We start from the raw sequence: 19,405 nt of genomic DNA, 5'->3' as shown, positions 1-19,405 counted from the left end.
TGGCGCGCGTCTAGACCGGCCCAACGTTTACTGTATACTATAGGTATGATATATAGAAAAGTGTTATTTATATTTGTAAGTATTTTCTATTAACTACAATGATAGGTCGCATCAGCTGTGTCTACTCTGTCCAGCGGTGAGTGCAGTTTTGATTGGTGCAAACATAGTACAGTCGCATCTCCTCCTCGGCACGCCGCGTCTGGGCCTGGAAGAAGACCGCCTCCCGATGCGAACACTTTGGGCAGGCATGGTCCTCGGTGCGCGGCAGTGTGGGATCTGAGATGACGTCGGGCACAATGTGGGTCAGTTCATCGATTTCGTGCATAATTTTGTTCACGTATATACAATTGGAGTCGGCCTCCTGCTTGTAGTCACAATTTCGGCACGCATAGAGCAAAATTTTGTTCTCCTTGTCCTCCTTGGGGTACAACATGTTGTTGCACTCCTGGCAGAACCGAATGCCGACGAAACCGGGGCCCTCGGTGTGCGATGCGTCGAACGCAGTGGTCATTAGGTCTACGTCAGTACAACACTTTATTATTTGCATTTTGAAACAATATTTTCTAATATTTACCTGATTTCATGAAAATGCTGGTTCTTGTAAAAACGATTGTCTGACGCTGCCCAACACCACACTCGATAGTCTACGGTGCTGCCAGACCAGTGGGAAGTGACGTGCAACCCTGATTCTCCACGCAAAAAGTAAACAGTTTGTAGATTTCGTCAGAACGGCAGCACCGATTGTGATCACCGATAGACGATAGATGTAACCTGTACAACACGGCTTGTCGTGCTGGAATTTTGAAGCACAGAGTTAGGTAAATTTTGATTATATTGTCGTTTAAGTGATACAAATCCAGCAAATTCGATCTTGCAATTAAGTCGTTCCGGTTTTTCTCGTGAAGTGGCGCAGTTTAGGCGCACCGAAGTGGCATAGCATTGCATTGTGACATTGTGAACGCGATCGCTCTCGCCCCTACTTTCTTTCGTCGGGGACAGAACAGATACAGTTAGTGTGAGACACCGCCGGGGCGGAAGGAGTTTTCGGCCCGCATCAGATCCCTCGGTGCCGCCCGGCAGAGTAGAAAACAATATTGAAAAGTATGCAACAAATTTCAATATCTATTAGAATTGTTTTCATCCCCTTAAATATATATTTTTCGTACAAAGACGCGTAAAAGAGCGAGGAGCGAGACTTGTTGCGTCTGCTGCTGTGCGTCAGCACTAGTGTGCTCTCGCTCGCTCTCCCCCAGCCACATCGCTCTCCAGCGATCAAATGAGGGGCCGCCATTTTTCTTCGTGAGCTGCTTATAGGCGTTGCTGACGCTGGCAAAAAAAGCAAATTAAATTAAATCACGGGCCCAAAAGTAGGCTAGTCATGGATCAGCGGGTCCTTGATATATTTTTCAACACTTTCTTTAAATAGATCCTCTTTCCATAGATCCACCTAGCGAGAAGGCCAGCCAGCATGAGCGCCGCCGCCAAGGAGGGAAGAAAGACAGATGGCTCCTCCGAAAGGGGCAGCAGGTCTAGCACAACTGTAGTGAAAATAATTGGCGTGGACAAACTATGCTTGCCCAGAGTCAAGGGCCCGACGACGCGCATGAAGCTGCTGAACGATGTCGCCGCTTCTGGCAAGCCGGAGAAACGTGGGAGCCTTGGCGGTGCTCGCATTAAAATTCTCAATGAGGACGCTTTGTGCTCCCCGAAAGCCGACAAACGCAGCCCTCAAAAGACAGTCAGTCCCTCGGGCTCTGTGAAGATATTAAACGAGAAGCGCCTGGCTCCATCCACTGCGACGGCTGTGGAGACGACAAAGATCAAGACGTCCCCCACCAAACAGAAGAAGAAGATGGATCATTATGTGCTGCAGGCCGTCAAGGCCGAGAACAGCAAGGCAGACACCACAGCCAGTGTATCGGAGGAGGACGAGAGCATTGCTTTCATCCTTGCCGATGAAGATGAGGCAGAACCAGTGGCGGGTCGAGCCAATGGCGAAGAGATTGTAGTTTCAAGTCCAGAAGAGGACAATGAAGACGATGACGATGGTGAGGGCGATGCCGCTGTTGAGCGCACCGGTGGCAGCCAAGGAGCCATAAAGGAAATGGTTGAACATGTTTGCGGCAAGTGCTACAAGACATTCCGCCGTGTGAAGAGCCTTAAGAAGCACTTGGAATTCTGTCGCTATGACAGTGGCTATCATTTGCGCAAGGCGGACATGCTGAAGAACTTGGAGAAGATTGAAAAGGATGCTGTGGTGATGGAGAAAAAGGACATTTGCTTCTGCTGCAGCGAGAGCTACGACACCTTTCATGTTAGTAATTCAGCCGTACCAATGGGGATTCCATATATAAATAACTAATTTATCTTCCTCCTGCAGTTGGGCCACATCAATTGCCCCGATTGTCCAAAGTCATTCAAAACGCAGACCAGCTATGAACGTCACATCTTCATCACGCACTCGGAATTCAATACTTATCCCTGTTCCATTTGCAATGCAAATTTGCGCAGCGCCGCATTGCTGACGCTTCACGAGGAGCAGCACAAGTCACGTGGCAAGCCATATGCCTGTAAAATCTGCGGCAAGGACTTTACACGCTCCTATCACCTGAAGCGTCACCAGAAGTATTCCTCTTGCTCTGCCAATGAGAACGATACCATGAGCTGTAAGGTGTGCGATCGTGTCTTCTATCGCCTCGACAATCTGCGCTCGCATCTGAAGCAACATTTGGGCACTCAAGTGGTGAAGAAACCAGAGTACATGTGCCACACCTGCAAGAACTGCTTCTACAGCCTGTCAACGCTTAAGTGAGTAGATTGCTTTATTTGATTCCATTATTCCTTTAATGGTTTTGTCTTTGATCTTGCAGCATACACATACGCACCCACACTGGGGAGAAGCCATTCGATTGCGATCTGTGTGACAAGAAGTTCTCGGCCTTGGTGGCTCTCAAGAAACATCGACGCTACCACACCGGCGAGAAGCCCTACAGCTGCACAGTGGTAAGTGCCGGAAATTACTGCAAACCCTTCAACATTACTTCCAATTCCAATTTATCTTTTAGTGCAATCAATCCTTTGCTGTGAAGGAGGTGCTCAATCGCCACATGAAGCGACACACCGGAGAGCGTCCGCACAAGTGCAACGAGTGTGGCAAGAGCTTCATCCAGGCCACCCAGTTGCGCACCCATTCCAAAACCCACATACGTCCCTATGCCTGCGATTTGTGTGATGAAAAATTCAAGACAGAAAAGCAGTAAGTTCTCCCTGTAATCGGACTAAAAGATCACTATTAATTATGGCTTTGCAAACCAGACTCGAGCGCCACGTTAAGGAGCACACGCGGCAGAAGCGCGCCTCTTTCGCTTGCACTGATTGCAAGCGTACCTTCCGCACCACAGCTCTACTTAAGGAGCACATGGATGCCGGCGATCATTCGCGTAAGCTATCAGCTCCTTTAAAACGACTTTCCCATCTAATCTCTTCACTGCCTTTATAGCCAAACCACAACGAGCCAAGCGCTCAATCACCAAGGTTATCGAGCGCACAGACTGCGCCATTTGTGACAAGAACTTCGACAGCACCGAGACCTTGCGCAAGCATATTCGCTGCGTTCACGAATGCGATCCGGATGATATCTTTGGCGTCGAACCGCCAGCAGCAAAGCGCAGCAAGTCGAAAAAATCTGCCGAAGAAGAGGAGGATACTGAAATCGTTGATCTGAATGCATCGGCGGGTTCGCTGATTTCCAGCCAAACCGATGGCAATGGAGTTGTGGTCAGGGAGTTTCTGGTCGACGATGGCAGTGCCCAGACCATCTTGCTGGAGAACGAGACATACACAATTCTGCCCCTGGATGATGGGGGCACCAGCAGCGACCAACAGGTGCCCACTAAAGGGGCGGACAGTGTCAAGCCGGAGGCCAACAAAAGCGAGACCAAGAAAGCTGCTGTTTCCCCGGTGGTCAAGAAGGAGCAGCGAAAATCACTGGCGGCCAGCTTGGCCGCAGCCATTGCCGATAATATGGAGGAGCCGACCAGTGAGGATGATTTTAGCGGCAATGTACTCACCGAATGCGACCTGAAGCTCAAGGAGAATGTTGCCAAATTGATTGACATGCTGGTCGACCCACACGTCCTCAAGAAGTACGGCTGGCCCAACACCTCCGAGGAGACAATGCTCTGCAAGGTGATCGAGAACTGTGGCCATGATCTCAGCAAGGATGAGGAGAACTACGCTGAGCTGGAATACGGCGATCGTATGCGCGAATATTGCAAACTTCTCTTCACTGTGGTCATTCACAATGAGTCCATACGGTCCCTGCTCAACAATTTCCCCATCGACGATGTCATCGAGTATGTGCTAGGAGACGAGGACCAAGACGATGATGAGGAGGAGGATGGCAAGAAGAAAGACACTGATGCTGCAGTAGACAACAAGTCGGACACTGCAGAGACCCCAGCAGACGATAAGGATTAGACGTTAAAGTTACACTTTTGGTTTCGGTTTCGGTTTAAACACCAAGTGACCTTAGAAATGAATGCATCCGGACCTGCCTGTTAATTTGTTAGTGCGCACCCAAAACGATTTATACACGAAGCACCTTTGCTGACACAAATGTTGAGGATATTTTGATATTATATTTACAAAATTTACACACGTTACGAAATTATATATATGTATATCCATGCGGTGTAGTTTATCCATCTATTTTTTATATAAATAAATATTAAAACACATTAATCCAAGATGTACTCTTCACATTGTTCATTGTTCCATCAGCATCTTGAGAATGCGCGCATTGTTCTGGAGTATCTTGTGGCGACTCTCGTCGATTAGCTCCTCGTACTCAGCAATGCTGGCATCGATCTGCTGCAGTTGATGCTTCATCGGCTCTGTGGCGGATGCCGTGAGGCTCCGCTCACGCTTCAGCTCTGTGGCTGCCTGTGTGTAGGTGTCGCGCCACATTGTCAGCTCCAGCTGCATGGCATCAATGTCCTCGGGTATGAAATCCATCAGCTTACCCAGAGGATTCACAGCCTTGGTCAGGCTCTGGATGAGATCGCGTAGGTCGTTCACTTGCCGTGCAGAACTCTGACGGGCAGTCTGATTGGGTTGAGTGGCCGGCTGCTCTGTCTCGGCACTCTGGTGCACCAGCTCCTTTTGGGTCTCCAGAATTTGCTGCACCAGCCGGCCCTGAGCATCCACCTGACCCTCCAGCAGCGGCTCCTCGGCGCCTTTCTCAATGTCGTGGGAGTTGGCGTCTTCGATGATCACCAGGTTCTCGCCGTCATCGTCCAGGTCCCCAAAGGTCTCCAGCTTCACATTGATGCCAGACATCTTAATCTGATCATTGGGCTGCAGCACAATCTCCACATTGCGACGTCGTGGAGCACCGGGACGAGCGGAGGCTGGTCGAGCACTTGGCGGCCGCAACGAAGTGCGTGGCCGCTGATTGGTTTCCTTGGAGTTTTCCCTTGTGAGGGGAGCAGCCACTTGCCTGGCCTCCTCTTGGTTGTTGTTGTTGGAGTCTGCCTGTGCACTTGGTTCTGGCTGCTGCTGCTGAATCTTGGAGGAGGATGCAGGCTGTTCTGGTTCTGCTTGGGCTGCTGCCAACTGCCTCTGGCTACCACTGGAGCGTCGACTTTTGCTAGATGATTTGCGACTCTCCGACTCAGTTGGGGGCGCTGTAGACTCCTGGGCAAGCTCAGCTGCCGCCTCCTTGGAAACTTTGGGGGATGAGGATGGAGATGGTTTCTTGGTAACAGCCTCAGGAGATGCTTTCTTTGGTGCAGCTTCAGGTGATGAGCTCTTGGTTGCAGCCTCAGGAGATGCATTCTTGGGTACAGCCTCAGCAGACGCTTTCTTGGGTACAGCTTCAGGTGATGGTTGCTTGGCGACCGCTGCCGGCACGGGTGACATGGACATGGCCACCGTATCGCTCTCGGTTGAAGCCTGCCCCTTGGTCTTTGCCTTCTGCTTCACTGGCGATGGGCTCTTCTGCTTGGAGGCCTGCCGACTGAGCTTTGCCTCGCCAGCAGTCGCTTTAACCTTCTTCTGAGTTAGTTTTTCCTTTTCCGTTGGCGTACCGCGGGATGCCAGCGCGGTGGCCTTACGCAGCTTCTGCTCCTGGGGCGAGACGCGCTTCTCCTTGGCTCGCTTTGCCTCCTCTTCCTTGCCAGATGGTGAGGTTTGCTTGCTGGGTGGTTTGTTCTCCTTCTTGGGCTTTTCTTTGGCTGGTTTTATGAGGGCAGTGGCAGCTACCGCAACCTGATCGACGGCCGTTTGCCAGTCTAAGCTCTGCTCAGCCACACTGGCCATGGCCTGGAGAAGCTCGTTGGTTAGCTCGGGCTCTTGCCCAGCCACTATCTTGGAGGTGCGCACTTTGAGGTCCCTTTTCGTTGTTAGTTCTGTGGATGAGACATGAATCAATCAATCGGTTTTCGGGGGCACTCCCTTTATCCAAAACTCACTGATTGCATCGATCATTTTTTGCAGGAATCGTATCTTGGCCTCGCGATCTCCTATGTTCTCGAACTGCTGCTCCTCAAACGTGTACAGACCCTCGAAGGTGGCCGTCTGCTTGATGAACTACACGCAGAATTAGACTTAGAAGCTGAAGGGTACGTGCAGAGGTGTCTACTCACCGAATTGAACACATCCATCAGAAAGCGAAAGGGCGGCTTCTTCAGCAGCTTCTCCGTGAGTGGCGGCTTTTTAATGTACTTACCCAAGGCCTGTTGTGTGGCCTTGATAATGGCATCCAATTCTTGATCGGACGACATCTTTTCCGTGTTTGTTTTTTTCTCTTGGTAAAATTTGCTTTTATTTTTCCTCGACTGTTGTTTGTTTGGTCCCCCGGTTGTCCTGACAACCCATGAGCCGAGGAAGCAAGCGCATGCTCCCTTGCTGGGAAATTCCTTTGGTTAATGGAAATTTTAAAGGTTTGGAGGGTGGTCCCCTTGCTCATATGGGTTACATTTTTCGAAATATAAAGATAATACAAATTGCGTTATAATTTCAATTGAAAATAAACAATTTCTTTTAATAAAACTTTAATTTAAAAAAAATTAAATTTCATCCGGTTTCATCCTAGAAGACTTTTATCGACTTGAGTTTTTTCTGATTAAAACTTTATTGATTTCGTTCCAACACAATTCTCACTTTATTTGTTATAAAAGGTTCTCTCTCTCTCTCTCATAGACACAACATGACTTGGCTCAGATATGAATGGGTTACGCAGAGGTTTTTGGTTTCTTGAATTGGATTGCACACACATTTGGGGTTTAGATTTTCAGTTGCGGTTTCTTTTAATACTCTTTCGAAAGCTAACAAATAAATTACAGTTACACAGTAGTTTTTAGGTAGTTATAGCGTGGTGGCCAATTTCTCGAACAGCGTTGCCGAAACGTAGGAGCAGACAGACTATATACAATTAAAATTAATAATTCTCATAACTACAATTATACACAGTGCGATATTAAAGCTAGTCATACACGAAATAAATCATAAACATAATTGGGTAGGAAGAGACATAAGGGGGCAGGTCAGACCTTGCAAGCAAATTGGCGGCAATTACAAGGGGCTGGCTGACACAATATATAAGATCAAATAAAAACATGGACAACAAACATGGCCTTGTCATCGTACTACAGGTTTGAATAGCGCAGCGCTTACGATTAGTTCTAGTTATGATTTATCGTAGTAGATATTAGGTATAGGGTATAGAGTAAGGGATAGGTAAGGTATAAGGTGTACTACGTGTCGATACATATAACATTTATAATAGTACGTATATATTACATTTAGAGTACGCTGCAATCCGTGCGCGGCAATTAAAAACAATTTGTTAAAATTAACTCTCAGTTGAATTTAGGCCAGTCTCAAACCCAGCGATGACTGCTGCTGCTTCTGCTGCTGCTACAACTCAAAGAAATCATCCTGCTGCTTTTCGAGACGCTTCAGCGAGTTTTGCACGCGACGCGTTTGCGTTGTGTTCAACAGCTGCGCCGTGTCCGAGTTCCCGCTGCCCGTCGAACTGTGTCGCTGATACTGAGGAGGACGTTCATTGTTGTTCTTGTAGGAGTTGTTCAGCGGATTGCGACGTTGTGGAAACACATCGGCACTGGCGCTGATGCAAATATCGGCATCACTCTGACTGCTGACCAAACTGAAAAGCGAAATCAATGAATTCTACCTCAAAATGTAAAAATCTTTCATTTTTCGGGCTTACTCCTTGGAACGTTCCACATATTTGCGCGACTCGGAAATGGTGTTGTCGATTTTGTTGAGGAAGTCATGCATGCACTTGCGATTCTCCTCCTCGGGCGTCATGGCCGCCACCGAGTCCAGGGACTTGCTCTGCTTGCTGCCGCACGCATTGTGATTGTGCGTCAAGGCCGGATCCTCATCGCTGGCCTGCACTAGCAGCTCGCCAGCAATCGAGTATGGACGTTGTGGCTGTTGCTGTGTGTTCGAGCGCACGCTCGAGGCAGAACCACTTGTGTTGCAGCTGCTGCTGCTGCCTCCGTTGCTGCTACTGCCACTGCTTCCGCTGCTACTGCTGCTGCTGTTCATGTAGTTGTTCGCCTGAACCATGCTATTGGCATTCTGCTGCGCCTCGCGCTGCACATTCACATCGGGTGTGCCCGGAGGTGTGGCCAGGACATCGAAGGCAGCGATTGAATCACCGCCACCCACCTGCGGATAGTAGGGAGAATTCTTTTCCACTGGCACCAGCAGGAATTGACGCAAGAACAGGCTGTCCGAGGCAAAGAGCCGGTTCGCGCGGCGTATTTGTTCCGTCTGAAATGCGATAGATATGCGAACATATTAGTATCACTCAATCCACTCAATTATTTGCAATTGCATCAGTGACAGCTGATTGATTGATCGATCGATCGACCGACGGCTTGACGGATGGCTACTGGCTACCGCCGTCTTGTCTGTCCGCTTGCATATACGGACAATGGTGTCAAGTCCAGCCTAATCTACATATTTTTTGGGGCTGTACAACAATTATTACGATTGCTTTAATCATTAGAGATGCTCTGGGTTTTAGTTCTAGCCAAATATTGTCCCAGTTGCTAGCTAAACAGCAGTTCGTTCCCATTGTGGACATAAATCATATGCAGCAATCTGTCAAGTCGGGAGTATCCAAAACATTTGGCTGCAGTATAGCCAGCGATAACGCGTCTGATAAATATCTAGACACCTGCCAGTCCCTTTCCTCGTGTCTATCTGTCGTCTGTCTGTTTGCCCAAGTCGCTAGACGACTTATCACATCTGCCCCACATGTGCTCCTACAGGTGTGCAGGTGTGTTGGGGGGTGTTTGCTCGTAAATTACGGACGGACCGAACGATGGCACTGAGTGGAAGATGGAAGACATTGGAGTGGGTTGGCTGGGCACGTGCGGAGTTGCTAGGGGCAACAATTGCGATTGTTAAATCAATAAAATTCAAACTCCACTTAAAACTTGAAGTCTTGCGTGTCCATAATTGCATGTGGGTCATCCCTTGGCTTGGATCGATCTGTGTACTTACCGAGCAGCCATATTTCAGAGCGATTCCCTGCAGCGTGTCCGTCTTGTCAACGATGTGCCGTATTAGGGTCTCGTTATTCCTCAAGCTGTTGCAGCAGGTGCTGCCGTAGCGCTTGAGGGTGCGCGCGGAGTCGCGTATTGATTGCTTCTCGTTGAACATGAATTCCGTGTCATCCATATCAGGTACGATCTCTTGAAACTGCAAAGAATAGATATTACCATAGGGGGTTTAGAAAGTTGCATTCGTTTTCGATTTGCTTTGATGTGATGTCATGGCCACAACGTAACGCCCCCCCCCCCCCCCCCCCCCCCCCCCACCCCCCCCCTCTCCTGCCCCCCCTCACTGCCTCCACCTTTATGTTTCACATCCCCCCAGCGTCCCCACGCCACCTCCTCCCACTCGCCCTCCCTATGCAACACCCCGGACGGTGTCAAGCGGTAACTGTTACTCCAGCACACACTGCGGAACCCACACAGATGCAGGCCCAGGCCCCTCCTTTCCAGAGCCCCCCTCCGGAACAACTTTTCAAACACAAACCCCAGAAGCCAAGTAGCGCCTTTTACTTTTCTTTCTCTCTGCTGGCAGCACTTTCAATTTTGCTGTTTTGCGACGTTATTTGCCAAGCTAAATACATACGTATGACGAAACCATACGTGCCGTCTCGTTGTGCCTCCCGTTCGTCCCAAATATAGTAATTTTTACATAAATTTTGGTCTGTGATTTTCCTGTTTACAATTATTATCAGTGTGACCGCGGAATTATCGATAAAATAGACCATCAGAAATATTCCGAAATATACCCTTGCATTTTCAAAATATACTGTAAATATACCGTAAATCTAAAATTTTTTTTCTCGATTTGTATGTCCTATTTGATATTACTTTCAACTTAAGACTTTTAACACTGAAACAATAATTTAATCCGTTTGAAGAATCAATTTGGCTTATTTTAAATAGTACTTTTTAATGGATTTTGTACTTTATGAAAGGCATGAAGCCTTTCATTGTTTACGAAAAAAGGATCAACCAAAAAAACTAGCCTAACAACTTTAATTAAAACGAGGACTGAACAGTGCTGTCTAACGACTAAGTCTGTGATTGTTTTTGACAGCGTTGCCACATGCCAGCAATGATGGCGCGCTTTTGAATTGGCAGCCTATACAATGTGATAGGCGCGTGGTTTTGGTTGCCTTTTGTCTCAAAAACAGACTTTGCTTCGTTGCTAATTTACTATGGTTGTGGTTGTTGTGGATACACTTTTCACGTGATCCGCCGCCGTCTACGTAAACGTCTTTTAATGTATTGTATATATTAAGTCAGGTTCGAACCTGTTTGAACAAAGCAAGTCGGCCAGCTGCTGCTGGCTGCTGTTTGTGGCGTGGCCTGCTGCAGCAGCAGCAAATATTGAAATTAGTGGACGACGTGCCGGTGATTGGTAATTACCATGTGACTGTAGTATCCAACTGATATCTGAGCCCAAGTGTATGTGCAATATTATTGCACTATAGCAGCTGCCATGGCATGGCATGGGCCCGGCTGTGGGCAATCACTTCCTTGGCCAACTATTTGCATTAATGTTAGCTTTAAGGTCAACAACAACAACAAACAGTTGTACTAACATAGCGCTCTGTTCAAATGTTTCTTGTCTACAGCTCATTGTTTGTGCTCATACTATCTGTATTGGACGCCATTTATTTATGTTTGGCAAATATATTGTTGATAAGCATCACTGATAATGCACGCATACACCCACAAACCGCCCCCTATGTACGATCTAATATTAAGTAGGGGAGAAAAGGAATGAATGTGGATAGACAACGGTCATTGACATGTTTTTGACATGCAGTCCAGTCACGAGCTGCTTGCTATGCCACTCGTTCTAACGGGGACTCAGGGGACTCCCCACAAGCCGTAACTCTGACCCGGTGAAAGCTCTCTGCAAATTATCAATTCCAGGCACAATAAACCATACACACCTGAGTAATGATCACAACACGAGCACACGTCTGTCTCTGCCACTGTCTCTGCGCCGTTTTGGATTTTCGCGTTTATTGATGCACAAATTAATGTTAAATGGCACTTTTTTTTGGCACTTTGGCTCTAAAAGAAGCTGCCTGTAAATCTTCGCTCAGACATCGCTAAAATTAAAACATCAGACATGCTTTGCTGATGCTGAGGTGCGTCTGCGCTTTGGTGAGTCACCAATTTGCAGCATCGTGGGAGGAACAAACCATTGTCCGGTTGCTGTGCCAAAAGAGTAACTTCACAGCGAGGTGAAGGTCTGAAGCGAACTTCAGAACTGCCAGATCGAAGCCATAAGTTAACCAGCCAGAGAATGTGTCAGAGCAACTAAATTGTGTGCTCATAAATTTAATGATATCGCTTCTAATCTTTTTCAATTTGTTGCTATGTTCTATGTGCTGGCGCAGCTGGTCTGAAATTTATGGAATTGTGCAAAGCGCACAAAAATTATAAGCGAAGGTTAAACTTAAGTAACCAGAGAGACAGACTGGCACTATCTTTAGTATTAATTAAAATTACCAAAATAGGAAATTGCAAATTGATAAACACAGCAACGACAACTCCGAAACAAATCAGAGACAGCCACGAAAACAAATTGTACAACTCCGTACGTGTCTGAGGACTAAGAAGCTACCAAAAAATATATCTATTCAGATATTTTCGTGTATTTGGAGACATTACTGGCTATCTGGGGCATTGGTTAATTGCGGAAAATACTGGCTGAATGTGCAGACTCGTGATTTCTTGCGGGTTTTGTGTGGTTTACTTGGTCACTTGATAATAAATATTGACCTTAAGATAGATATGACTCTTTGCAGCTGATTCAGACATTGCTAGCTTGGATCGTGACTGTTCTGCAGATAGTAGTAACTTCCTATCAACGTGTAAACACCATCATTCTTGTGCTTGTTTGTGGGGCTAGGCTACCAATCCTTGACACAAATACCGCGAAAGGAAAGGCACATCCTTTCATGTCAGCCATCCCAGCACGCTGTCATACGTATTTGCTTATCAGGGGAATTAGCTGGAAAGTCCCCAAAGAATTTGACTTTGTAATACCCCTGGCGTATGGGGGTCTTAAAGTGTCTGAAAATGTGCTTGTATAACCCCCGTGTGCACTCATGTACACATGTACGGAGAGCCCCGCGTCAAGTGTTCCGAGTCTTAAGTGGTCTTTTCATTGAAGTTTATTTATATTTCTTGATAAATTGAATGGATGGGCTGGGCTCTTCTTCAGTCGTTTGCCCGAACATGGTAAATGCCTCAAGTTTTAGCTTGATTTTATGGCTAGTTAAGGTGACTAGACACCTGTTGTCTCTCTCTCTCTCTCTCTATCACCATGCCCAAGGCCAAGTGCTGTGAATAAAGTTTGTCATTTAGTTACAACAATTATTGATTGCATTTTGCTAATTTCTAAGATTTTTGTTGTCTGTCCTACGTGCACTTTAGATATACATATGTAAATAATGTACAATGTCTACACATCTATGTATTTATCAACGTGACATTTTATGATATTCCAAAAAATAAATGTCATTAGTGAGTGGCGTTCGAAAAACGACTAAGAATGCTGCACATGAGAATGATCAGTGGGAGGTGTACCCTGCAATCAGTTGGAGCCTTAACTTTGTTTTTTTATGGCTTGGACCCTAATTCATAATCACCAAACTACCTTTCTACATAATTGAATAATAGGTATCCATAAAAGAAAAATGCACACGTGCACTTGTCTCTCCGTTGCCATTATTCTGTTTTCAACAGAGTCAGAAAGAGGTCAAAAGTATAATGGCATCATGACGGCAGAAAAGTGTTAAACAAATTAGTTTTATAAAGATTAATTCTCTAAGTATAAATATTGTTACTCATAATTATACGATCTATGCATACATATTCCAAAATGATCAAGTTCCTTAATGACATCAGTGGGAACTTCCGCAGAGGCAGTAATGAGGTTTCTTTTCCGGCATCTTTCAAAGATTGCACCAGAAACAACATCAGTGTGTTATGAACTCTCTTTCTTTCTCTATTGATGCTTGTTAGTCACAGGGGTTTACTACAGTTTCCGTGATTTTTTTTGCTGGCTCTTTGTGGTTTTTGCGGTAGGTTTGTCATAAGAAATATTCCACTGAGCATGTGAAATAGTAACTATCACGAGTACAAATGCCAATTGGGTACAAGAACCTTTGATTCACATGCAAACGAAGGTGTTCTCTCTATACTTTAGCATTTTTAAGTTGTTAAGTCTGCACTTGAGCGAATGATTGATTGCTTCGCTTGGTTTCATAATAGTACATATGCGATTGTCATTAAAACAGCTGGAAAGCCATCAAGTGACTATCAATATGATTTATTCAGCCATTAATTATATATATATATATATATATAGATTTGAGTTCTTTATGTTCTTGTTTTTGCGCTTGTATTTGCTTTTATTAAATGAAAGACTGCCAGTTTGGTTTGGTTTTGTTTCGTTTTTATTTTTCCCAGTGACAAGTGATCGGTAGATAAGATTGTGGCTTTTGTTCAAAGTATCGCCGAACAATTGGAGAGTACAACGGGTGCAGCCTTCCCTTCGTTTTATGATCAATTTATGGTATAATACAAGATATATGTGGTGGAAAAATATAATCTACAAACAAAGGCTTTTTTCTGGGCGTAAACAACAGACCTAAAGCTTCAGCTTATGTACCATTGATAAAGCCTCTGGTTAGTGCCTCAGAGTCAAGGTTAATTCCGATCGATGCCTCGATCGATAGCTCTACAAAATGTCCCAAATATCGTCTGATTCTTTTCATTCCCACACAAAATGCTGACTTATCATTTGTTACCCCCATTTTGTTTTTCTTTAGAATGCTGATTATTTTTGTATTTGTCTCCATCACAATCAAAACAATTCGGGGCAAATCGGCCATAGATTTCTCAGAGCTCAATACGAACCGGTTGTGTGGACAAAAGATAACCCTTCAACATAGAAAATCCGCAATCAGAAATAACCCCAAGGAAAAATAGAATAAAATACCCAACAAAATAAAGAAAGAGAGAAGCCAAAAACCTGTCTTTGAGTTGCAAACAGTGCAATGGGAGGTAATTATCCAAAAACTGATGCTCGAAGATCAGCTGATGACTCACAGTTCGGCATTCCCCAAGACGCGCCATTTGATCTGCTTAACGCTCTACGAGTAATACGGGGGCTTGCACGCGTCTCAAAGTTGGTTTTTCTCAATCCCTGGGTTTATCACGTAGGAAACTGTTTATTAAACAATTTGTTGCGATAAACACTTTCGAAAGTACAAAATGACTTGTACATTTATTTCTCTTTCGTACACTCGTATTGTATTTTTGGATATGTGTAGTTCTTGGGAAAGATTAGGTATATTAATCATTATTGAATATTGAATATTATGGAACTGAATCCGCGTTGCTAAATCGAATTTAAATTAAATGCCAGTCAACTAATTAATCCCATAATCACACAGAGTAAGGTCGCCAGCCCGGTTTTCAAACAATTATTGAATGGAAATACGACTAAATACTTCTAAGAATATGTGATTATAGATAGATGAAGATATTCCCTAATACCAAGGTTTCTGTGACCCAAATTATACCCTAACTCTTCATGTGAAGAGCGCATTTTTTTGTAGTGCCCACCCGCATGGGCCACAAATCAGAGGGTGGGAGCTACGACTTTCAGTTGTGGCTGAAACAGTTAACTGATTAATGAAGGCCAGATCCCACACATGTACGGGCATGGAGTCACACAAGCTTATTCAAATGCAAGTGTGTCAGTCGAGGCGCTATCGCTGGGTTAACCGAAGGACAGACCTGGTCTGGATTGTACGGATGGGTGCACACCACACTGCAGTGTGTGTTCAGTGTGAACCCAAAATCCAAAGCTATAAAAACGAAAAAAGAACATGCAAGATGGCGTCGTTGTGGTACGGTGGCCAGAACCGGACACCAGGGAGGGCCATTGAACCTTGAAAGGTAGAAGGAGAGCTGGAGCACCGATCAGCCAAGGTTAAGGATATTTTTAGACAGCACAAAAACAAAGGAATGCAGCAAAGAGGAGGGCAACATAAATGCAAGAATTAACTTTATATCCCCACAATGTAAAATGCACATTGGCACAATTAGAGGCGACTGCAGTCCAGCATGTAAAATGCATTTTGTGTTCGCTTTCATGCAGCTGCTTTTGCTTTTTTTATGTTTTTTGATGCTATTTCTTCATGCCACACCGCACCGCACCGCGCCAGTAATTTGCAATTCCGTCGCAGAGCCGCTGCATAAGTTGATTGCGGTTGCTGCCTGCAGCTTTTTGACGACTGTTGGGGCTTACTCATCGCATTGGTTCGTTGGCCACGATCTTAGCCCACTTTGGTGGCATTCGCACTCGCTCCACACAGACAGCAACAAAATGCGAGAAGCAAGAAAGAAAGAACAAGCACCCAAAGCTAGAGATGCTCTTGAGGAATTTAACATAATTTAATCAAATCTCGCAGGACTTTAAAGTCTATGCCTTGCCGTGAAGTGTACACAAAAGTAACGTTCATTCCAAGTTTGGGCTTTTTCTTGGGTAATGCGAGAGCATTTCGACATGATCGTATTTCACAGAATAATTTATTTATTATTTTGTGTGTTGGCTATTGCCGTGTGGCTTTTGGCTTGGTCTTTCTTAAATGCGGCTAAGCACTTTGGCTTCTCCGTCCGCGTCTGCACAGAGAGGTGGAGACAGAGAGAGAGAGAGAGAGAGAGAGCGAGACCGAACCCAAGCACTGCCTCCTATTCCTCCTCCTCTTTGATTCTGTCTGCTGATCTTGGTGTTGCTTTTGTACAAGTATTCTGCGTGTGTGCATTCACATATCGACTTTGGCTCCACTCCAAGAGCTAACGACCGCTTATAGCCTTTCATATTCTGCCTCCCATGTCTGTATCTTGCCCGCAGAAATGTTGCAAAAAAATATTCATGAAAAGAAAAAGGCAAACAGAAACAGAAATCGATTTCAGTTTTTTTCAAGAAAGCCACAAAGATAGAGAAAAGAAGCCAGTTAGGCGTTCTCTGAAAATGAGTATCTGTTACTTTGAATGGAATAATGAAACTGTATCCGATAGATACAACTGGTGCAGTTCGCTGCAGACTGTACTTCGTGCAAGAACTAACCCAAGAACTTTCCCAAACGTTGGTAGATATTTTAACTTCATTTTATTGGTGTGAAATTAAAGAGGTTATCGAAAAATCTTTCTTGTTGTTGAAATCAATTTGCAAACTGAGAGAAAACCCTAACCTTACACACTCATTCATCCAAAACTCTCTCCACGCACACATTTGTGACTCACCTGCGAGTGCAGCTTCCAATCTTTGTAGGCCTTTACAATGTAATCCATTTCCGCGAATCTTTTATGTGGTTTATTGATCTCTTTAATTCCCCTTCTTTATCTTTTTTCTACTGAAGAACATAAAAAAATACTTAGTATTTGGGGACACCTCACTCACGGCTTATTATTATTTTTCTTATATATAAAATATATGTACTTTGCATGTGTTCGCTTCTTTATCAATTCTATTGTTCATTTACATATTTTTCTTCCACAATTATGAAATTATTTCTTGTTTCTTTTTTCTTTTTTTTTTTGTGTTTGCTGCAATCAAATTTCCGTTGTGCAATTTAAGAGCAATTGTTTTATCTGACTTTACTTTAGTTGCGGGTTTTACTTTGTTAGTTTTTTTTTGTTTTTTGCTTTAGTCAAGGCTGCTTTGGTCTTTCGTTTCGTTTTGGTTTTGGTTTTTGTGTCTTTTTACACTTGTGCAAATCTCCAGAGTAGCTTTTGATACACCTCCAGACTCGTGGGCGGTTCGTGTGGGTGAGTGTGTGTGCGTGTGTGTGTTTCGGAGAGTGTATGGGGGGGGGAATTTGTTTTCCGTCTGCGACAAACGACTGCGACACGGTCGGGCATTCGGCAAGAGCATTTGTGTACCGCGTTTCGTGATCTTTTACCAGTTCTGACTGTGTACTTTTTTTATCTACGAAAAAATTCATTTATTTTACAGATTTTTCTTGCCATGATTATTATTTGTAGATATTTGTTGCTGTTGCTGTAGCTGATTGGGCAAACAACGCCACCTTTTTGTTTGTCACAGTCACAATGCAAATGAATTCAGAAAATGTAAGTATATAAATATACAATTAAAGCATTATATTGTTGTCTGGCAATCCGGGAACGGAACGGAGCCGAGCCGAACCGAACCGAACCGAACCGATGCCGGGCCACGCTTGGCAACAACAGTTAACAGTTAACTTAACCGTAACTTAAACTCGAGCGGGTTTTTTAGCCCCGTTTCCTAATGTTTAGTTGCGTTTATTTCACTTAATTTTTTTATTATGTATTTATTTTTGTTACTCTTTCTGACACTCACACAAACTTAGAACGACGACGGCGGCAGCGACAACGCGAGCGAGTGCTGGTAGCAGCTCAGTTTTTCGCAGCGCACACGATTAGCCTAGCCTAAACAGACAAACTAACTAGAAAACACAGCCTTGAGGGGGAAGGCACTGCTGCTAATGCTGCTGCTGCTACTAGGGGCAAATATGCCAAATGCCAACCAACTTCAAACAGCTCTGAAAAACAACTGATTGGAGGCAAGCGCCAACCCGGTGGAGACCGACACCGACAGTCGACCGTTGGAGCAGCTCTCCCTCTCTCTCTCTCTCTCTCCATGTAGACGTGCGATCGTCAAAGCTTGCAGTTGCTCTCTCTGGCAGTGAATGTCTTTATCTCTCTCTCTCTCGCTCTCTCTTGTGCAAATAAATGCTCTCTCTCTCTCAGCTAGAGGTGGTTCCTCGGCTAAGCTTAAGTTTCATTCAAGAAGTGAATAAGAGGTGTGTGGTGGTAGAGTGATATTAAGCACTGTTCAAATCTATTTTGTCATCTGGTTACTTTTTAATATATAATTGAAAAGTGTTGTTATAATTTTCTGATTAAACGATTTTATTGATTCAAATGGAATTGAAGATAAGATAATTTATCAGCTGTTTGATTAATCATTTGATTTGCAATCGCTCGTTTAGCCAGTACTTAGCCAGGGCCGTCACAGCAAGCAGTGAGTGGCTCTCTCTCGCTGCAATTCGCTCTCTTCCTGCACTACTACGTCTTTGGGGTGGGTAGTTGCATTGGGAGATTAAAAAAAGTACCAAAGTACACCAGATGTAAGTGAGGATATGGCCAGATGGTATATGATATTAATGTAAGTGTATGTACCAGCTGCTCGCACCCATATCCCGCCTGATTGTGCCTAATTCAAGTGATAATAGTGCTAGCAAATACACTGGAACTAGGCAGCAGTGGGGTGATATAGGGAGAGAAAGACAACATGGAAATGGTCTCAACAAACATGTGCTAATCACTTAAGCAGCGCTAGCCGCTCTCTTCCTTCACTCTCTTTGTTGGCTCTCCCCGATTATTAAGTGATAACTGAGGGGATTGTTGAAACTGGGAGTTTTGTCTTACCATTTGTTGGGGACAATGGCGCATTTGTTCGTCATAGAATAGAGGCCTAATTAGCATTCAAGATAAACGTACAATAACAATAAACGTACAAAAGGAATTCCTTTTTTTGAATGGCATGGGGAATTTTCCAGAGGGAAACACGAACGTCATCGTTTGCATATGTACAAATGCAGATTACGGCAAAGTTCGAAAAAGTTAAATGTATTTTTAGCATTCGCATGATAATGCCGTCAAAACAAAAGTTTCATTATGATTCTGCTGTTTGGACGAAGATAAGCTTCCATAGAGAAGAACCCGAACCGCTTGTCCTACAAGGTAATCCATGTTAGATATATTGT

The 19,405-nt window shown here is 44.8% G+C and overlaps 4 protein-coding genes across 8 annotated transcripts; 1 reads left to right on the top strand and 3 right to left on the bottom strand.

Moving 5' to 3' along the window:
- Positions 1 to 38: 38 nt before the first annotated feature.
- LOC117585785 (DNA-directed RNA polymerase II subunit RPB9) lies at positions 39 to 710 on the bottom strand. Its single transcript, XM_034275476.1, has 2 exons — positions 575 to 710; positions 39 to 516 (listed from the first exon to the last, which is right to left on the bottom strand). The coding sequence occupies exons 1-2, from the start codon at positions 582 to 584 to the stop codon at positions 122 to 124; spliced, it is 405 nt and encodes a 134-aa protein (XP_034131367.1). The 5' UTR covers positions 585 to 710; the 3' UTR covers positions 39 to 121.
- LOC117585780 (protein suppressor of hairy wing) lies at positions 684 to 4,595 on the top strand. 3 transcript variants are annotated; one of them, XM_034275466.1, is made up of 7 exons: positions 684 to 818; positions 1,442 to 2,314; positions 2,381 to 2,808; positions 2,871 to 3,003; positions 3,066 to 3,256; positions 3,316 to 3,440; positions 3,500 to 4,595. In XM_034275466.1, exons 2-7 carry the CDS (start codon positions 1,469 to 1,471, stop codon positions 4,477 to 4,479), a joined length of 2,703 nt encoding a protein of 900 aa, XP_034131357.1. In that variant the 5' UTR covers positions 684 to 818; positions 1,442 to 1,468; the 3' UTR covers positions 4,480 to 4,595. The 3 variants fall into 3 exon arrangements, with proteins under 3 accessions (XP_034131357.1, XP_034131358.1, XP_034131360.1); XM_034275467.1 differs by having other exon boundaries at positions 720 to 841; XM_034275469.1 differs by lacking the exon at positions 684 to 818 and adding an exon at positions 887 to 1,101.
- A 25-nt stretch (positions 4,596 to 4,620) lies between these two features.
- On the bottom strand, positions 4,621 to 6,975 carry LOC117585781 (TRAF3-interacting protein 1). Its single transcript, XM_034275470.1, has 3 exons — positions 6,648 to 6,975; positions 6,474 to 6,591; positions 4,621 to 6,410 (listed from the first exon to the last, which is right to left on the bottom strand). The coding sequence occupies exons 1-3, from the start codon at positions 6,783 to 6,785 to the stop codon at positions 4,768 to 4,770; spliced, it is 1,899 nt and encodes a 632-aa protein (XP_034131361.1). The 5' UTR covers positions 6,786 to 6,975; the 3' UTR covers positions 4,621 to 4,767.
- A 166-nt stretch (positions 6,976 to 7,141) lies between these two features.
- LOC117585783 lies at positions 7,142 to 18,200 on the bottom strand. 3 transcript variants are annotated; one of them, XM_034275472.1, is made up of 5 exons: positions 17,977 to 18,200; positions 16,899 to 17,008; positions 9,544 to 9,741; positions 8,234 to 8,805; positions 7,142 to 8,170 (listed from the first exon to the last, which is right to left on the bottom strand). In XM_034275472.1, the coding sequence occupies exons 2-5, from the start codon at positions 16,944 to 16,946 to the stop codon at positions 7,921 to 7,923; spliced, it is 1,068 nt and encodes a 355-aa protein (XP_034131363.1). In that variant the 5' UTR covers positions 16,947 to 17,008; positions 17,977 to 18,200; the 3' UTR covers positions 7,142 to 7,920. The 3 variants fall into 3 exon arrangements, with proteins under 3 accessions (XP_034131363.1, XP_034131364.1, XP_034131365.1); XM_034275473.1 differs by having other exon boundaries at positions 16,899 to 16,998; positions 17,977 to 17,989; XM_034275474.1 differs by lacking the exons at positions 16,899 to 17,008; positions 17,977 to 18,200 and adding an exon at positions 9,943 to 10,252.
- Between the last annotated feature and the right edge of the window lie 1,205 nt (positions 18,201 to 19,405).

This window comes from Drosophila guanche, unplaced genomic scaffold (assembly GCF_900245975.1).
Source record: "Drosophila guanche unplaced genomic scaffold, DGUA_6, whole genome shotgun sequence".
NCBI classification, from domain to species: Eukaryota; Metazoa; Arthropoda; class Insecta; order Diptera; family Drosophilidae; genus Drosophila; species Drosophila guanche.
The sequence above is the reverse complement of the archived record's forward strand: the minus strand, read 5'-3'. Positions and strand labels throughout refer to the sequence as shown.

What these genes read in the sequence shown, in the direction of transcription:
- LOC117585780 (XM_034275466.1), top strand. Translation starts at nt 1,469, where the DNA reads ATGAGCGCCGCCGCCAAGGAGGGAAGAAAGACAGATGGCTCCTCCGAA. An exon ending in AGAGCTACGACACCTTTCAT is followed by an intron (nt 2,315 to 2,380) that starts GTTAGTAATTCA and finishes TTCCTCCTGCAG; the next exon opens with TTGGGCCACATCAATTGCCC. An exon ending in TACAGCCTGTCAACGCTTAA is followed by an intron (nt 2,809 to 2,870) that starts GTGAGTAGATTG and finishes TTGATCTTGCAG; the next exon opens with CATACACATACGCACCCACA.
- LOC117585781 (XM_034275470.1), bottom strand. Translation starts at nt 6,785, where the DNA reads ATGTCGTCCGATCAAGAATTGGATGCCATTATCAAGGCCACACAACAG. An exon ending in TGATGGATGTGTTCAATTCG is followed by an intron (nt 6,592 to 6,647) that starts GTGAGTAGACAC and finishes TTCTGCGTGTAG; the next exon opens with TTCATCAAGCAGACGGCCAC. An exon ending in AAAAATGATCGATGCAATCA is followed by an intron (nt 6,411 to 6,473) that starts GTGAGTTTTGGA and finishes TCTCATCCACAG; the next exon opens with AACTAACAACGAAAAGGGAC.
- LOC117585783 (XM_034275472.1), bottom strand. Translation starts at nt 16,946, where the DNA reads ATGGATTACATTGTAAAGGCCTACAAAGATTGGAAGCTGCACTCGCAG. An exon ending in ATTGGAAGCTGCACTCGCAG is followed by an intron (nt 9,742 to 16,898) that starts GTGAGTCACAAA and finishes TATTCTTTGCAG; the next exon opens with TTTCAAGAGATCGTACCTGA. An exon ending in TATGTGGAACGTTCCAAGGA is followed by an intron (nt 8,171 to 8,233) that starts GTAAGCCCGAAA and finishes TTCGCTTTTCAG; the next exon opens with TTTGGTCAGCAGTCAGAGTG.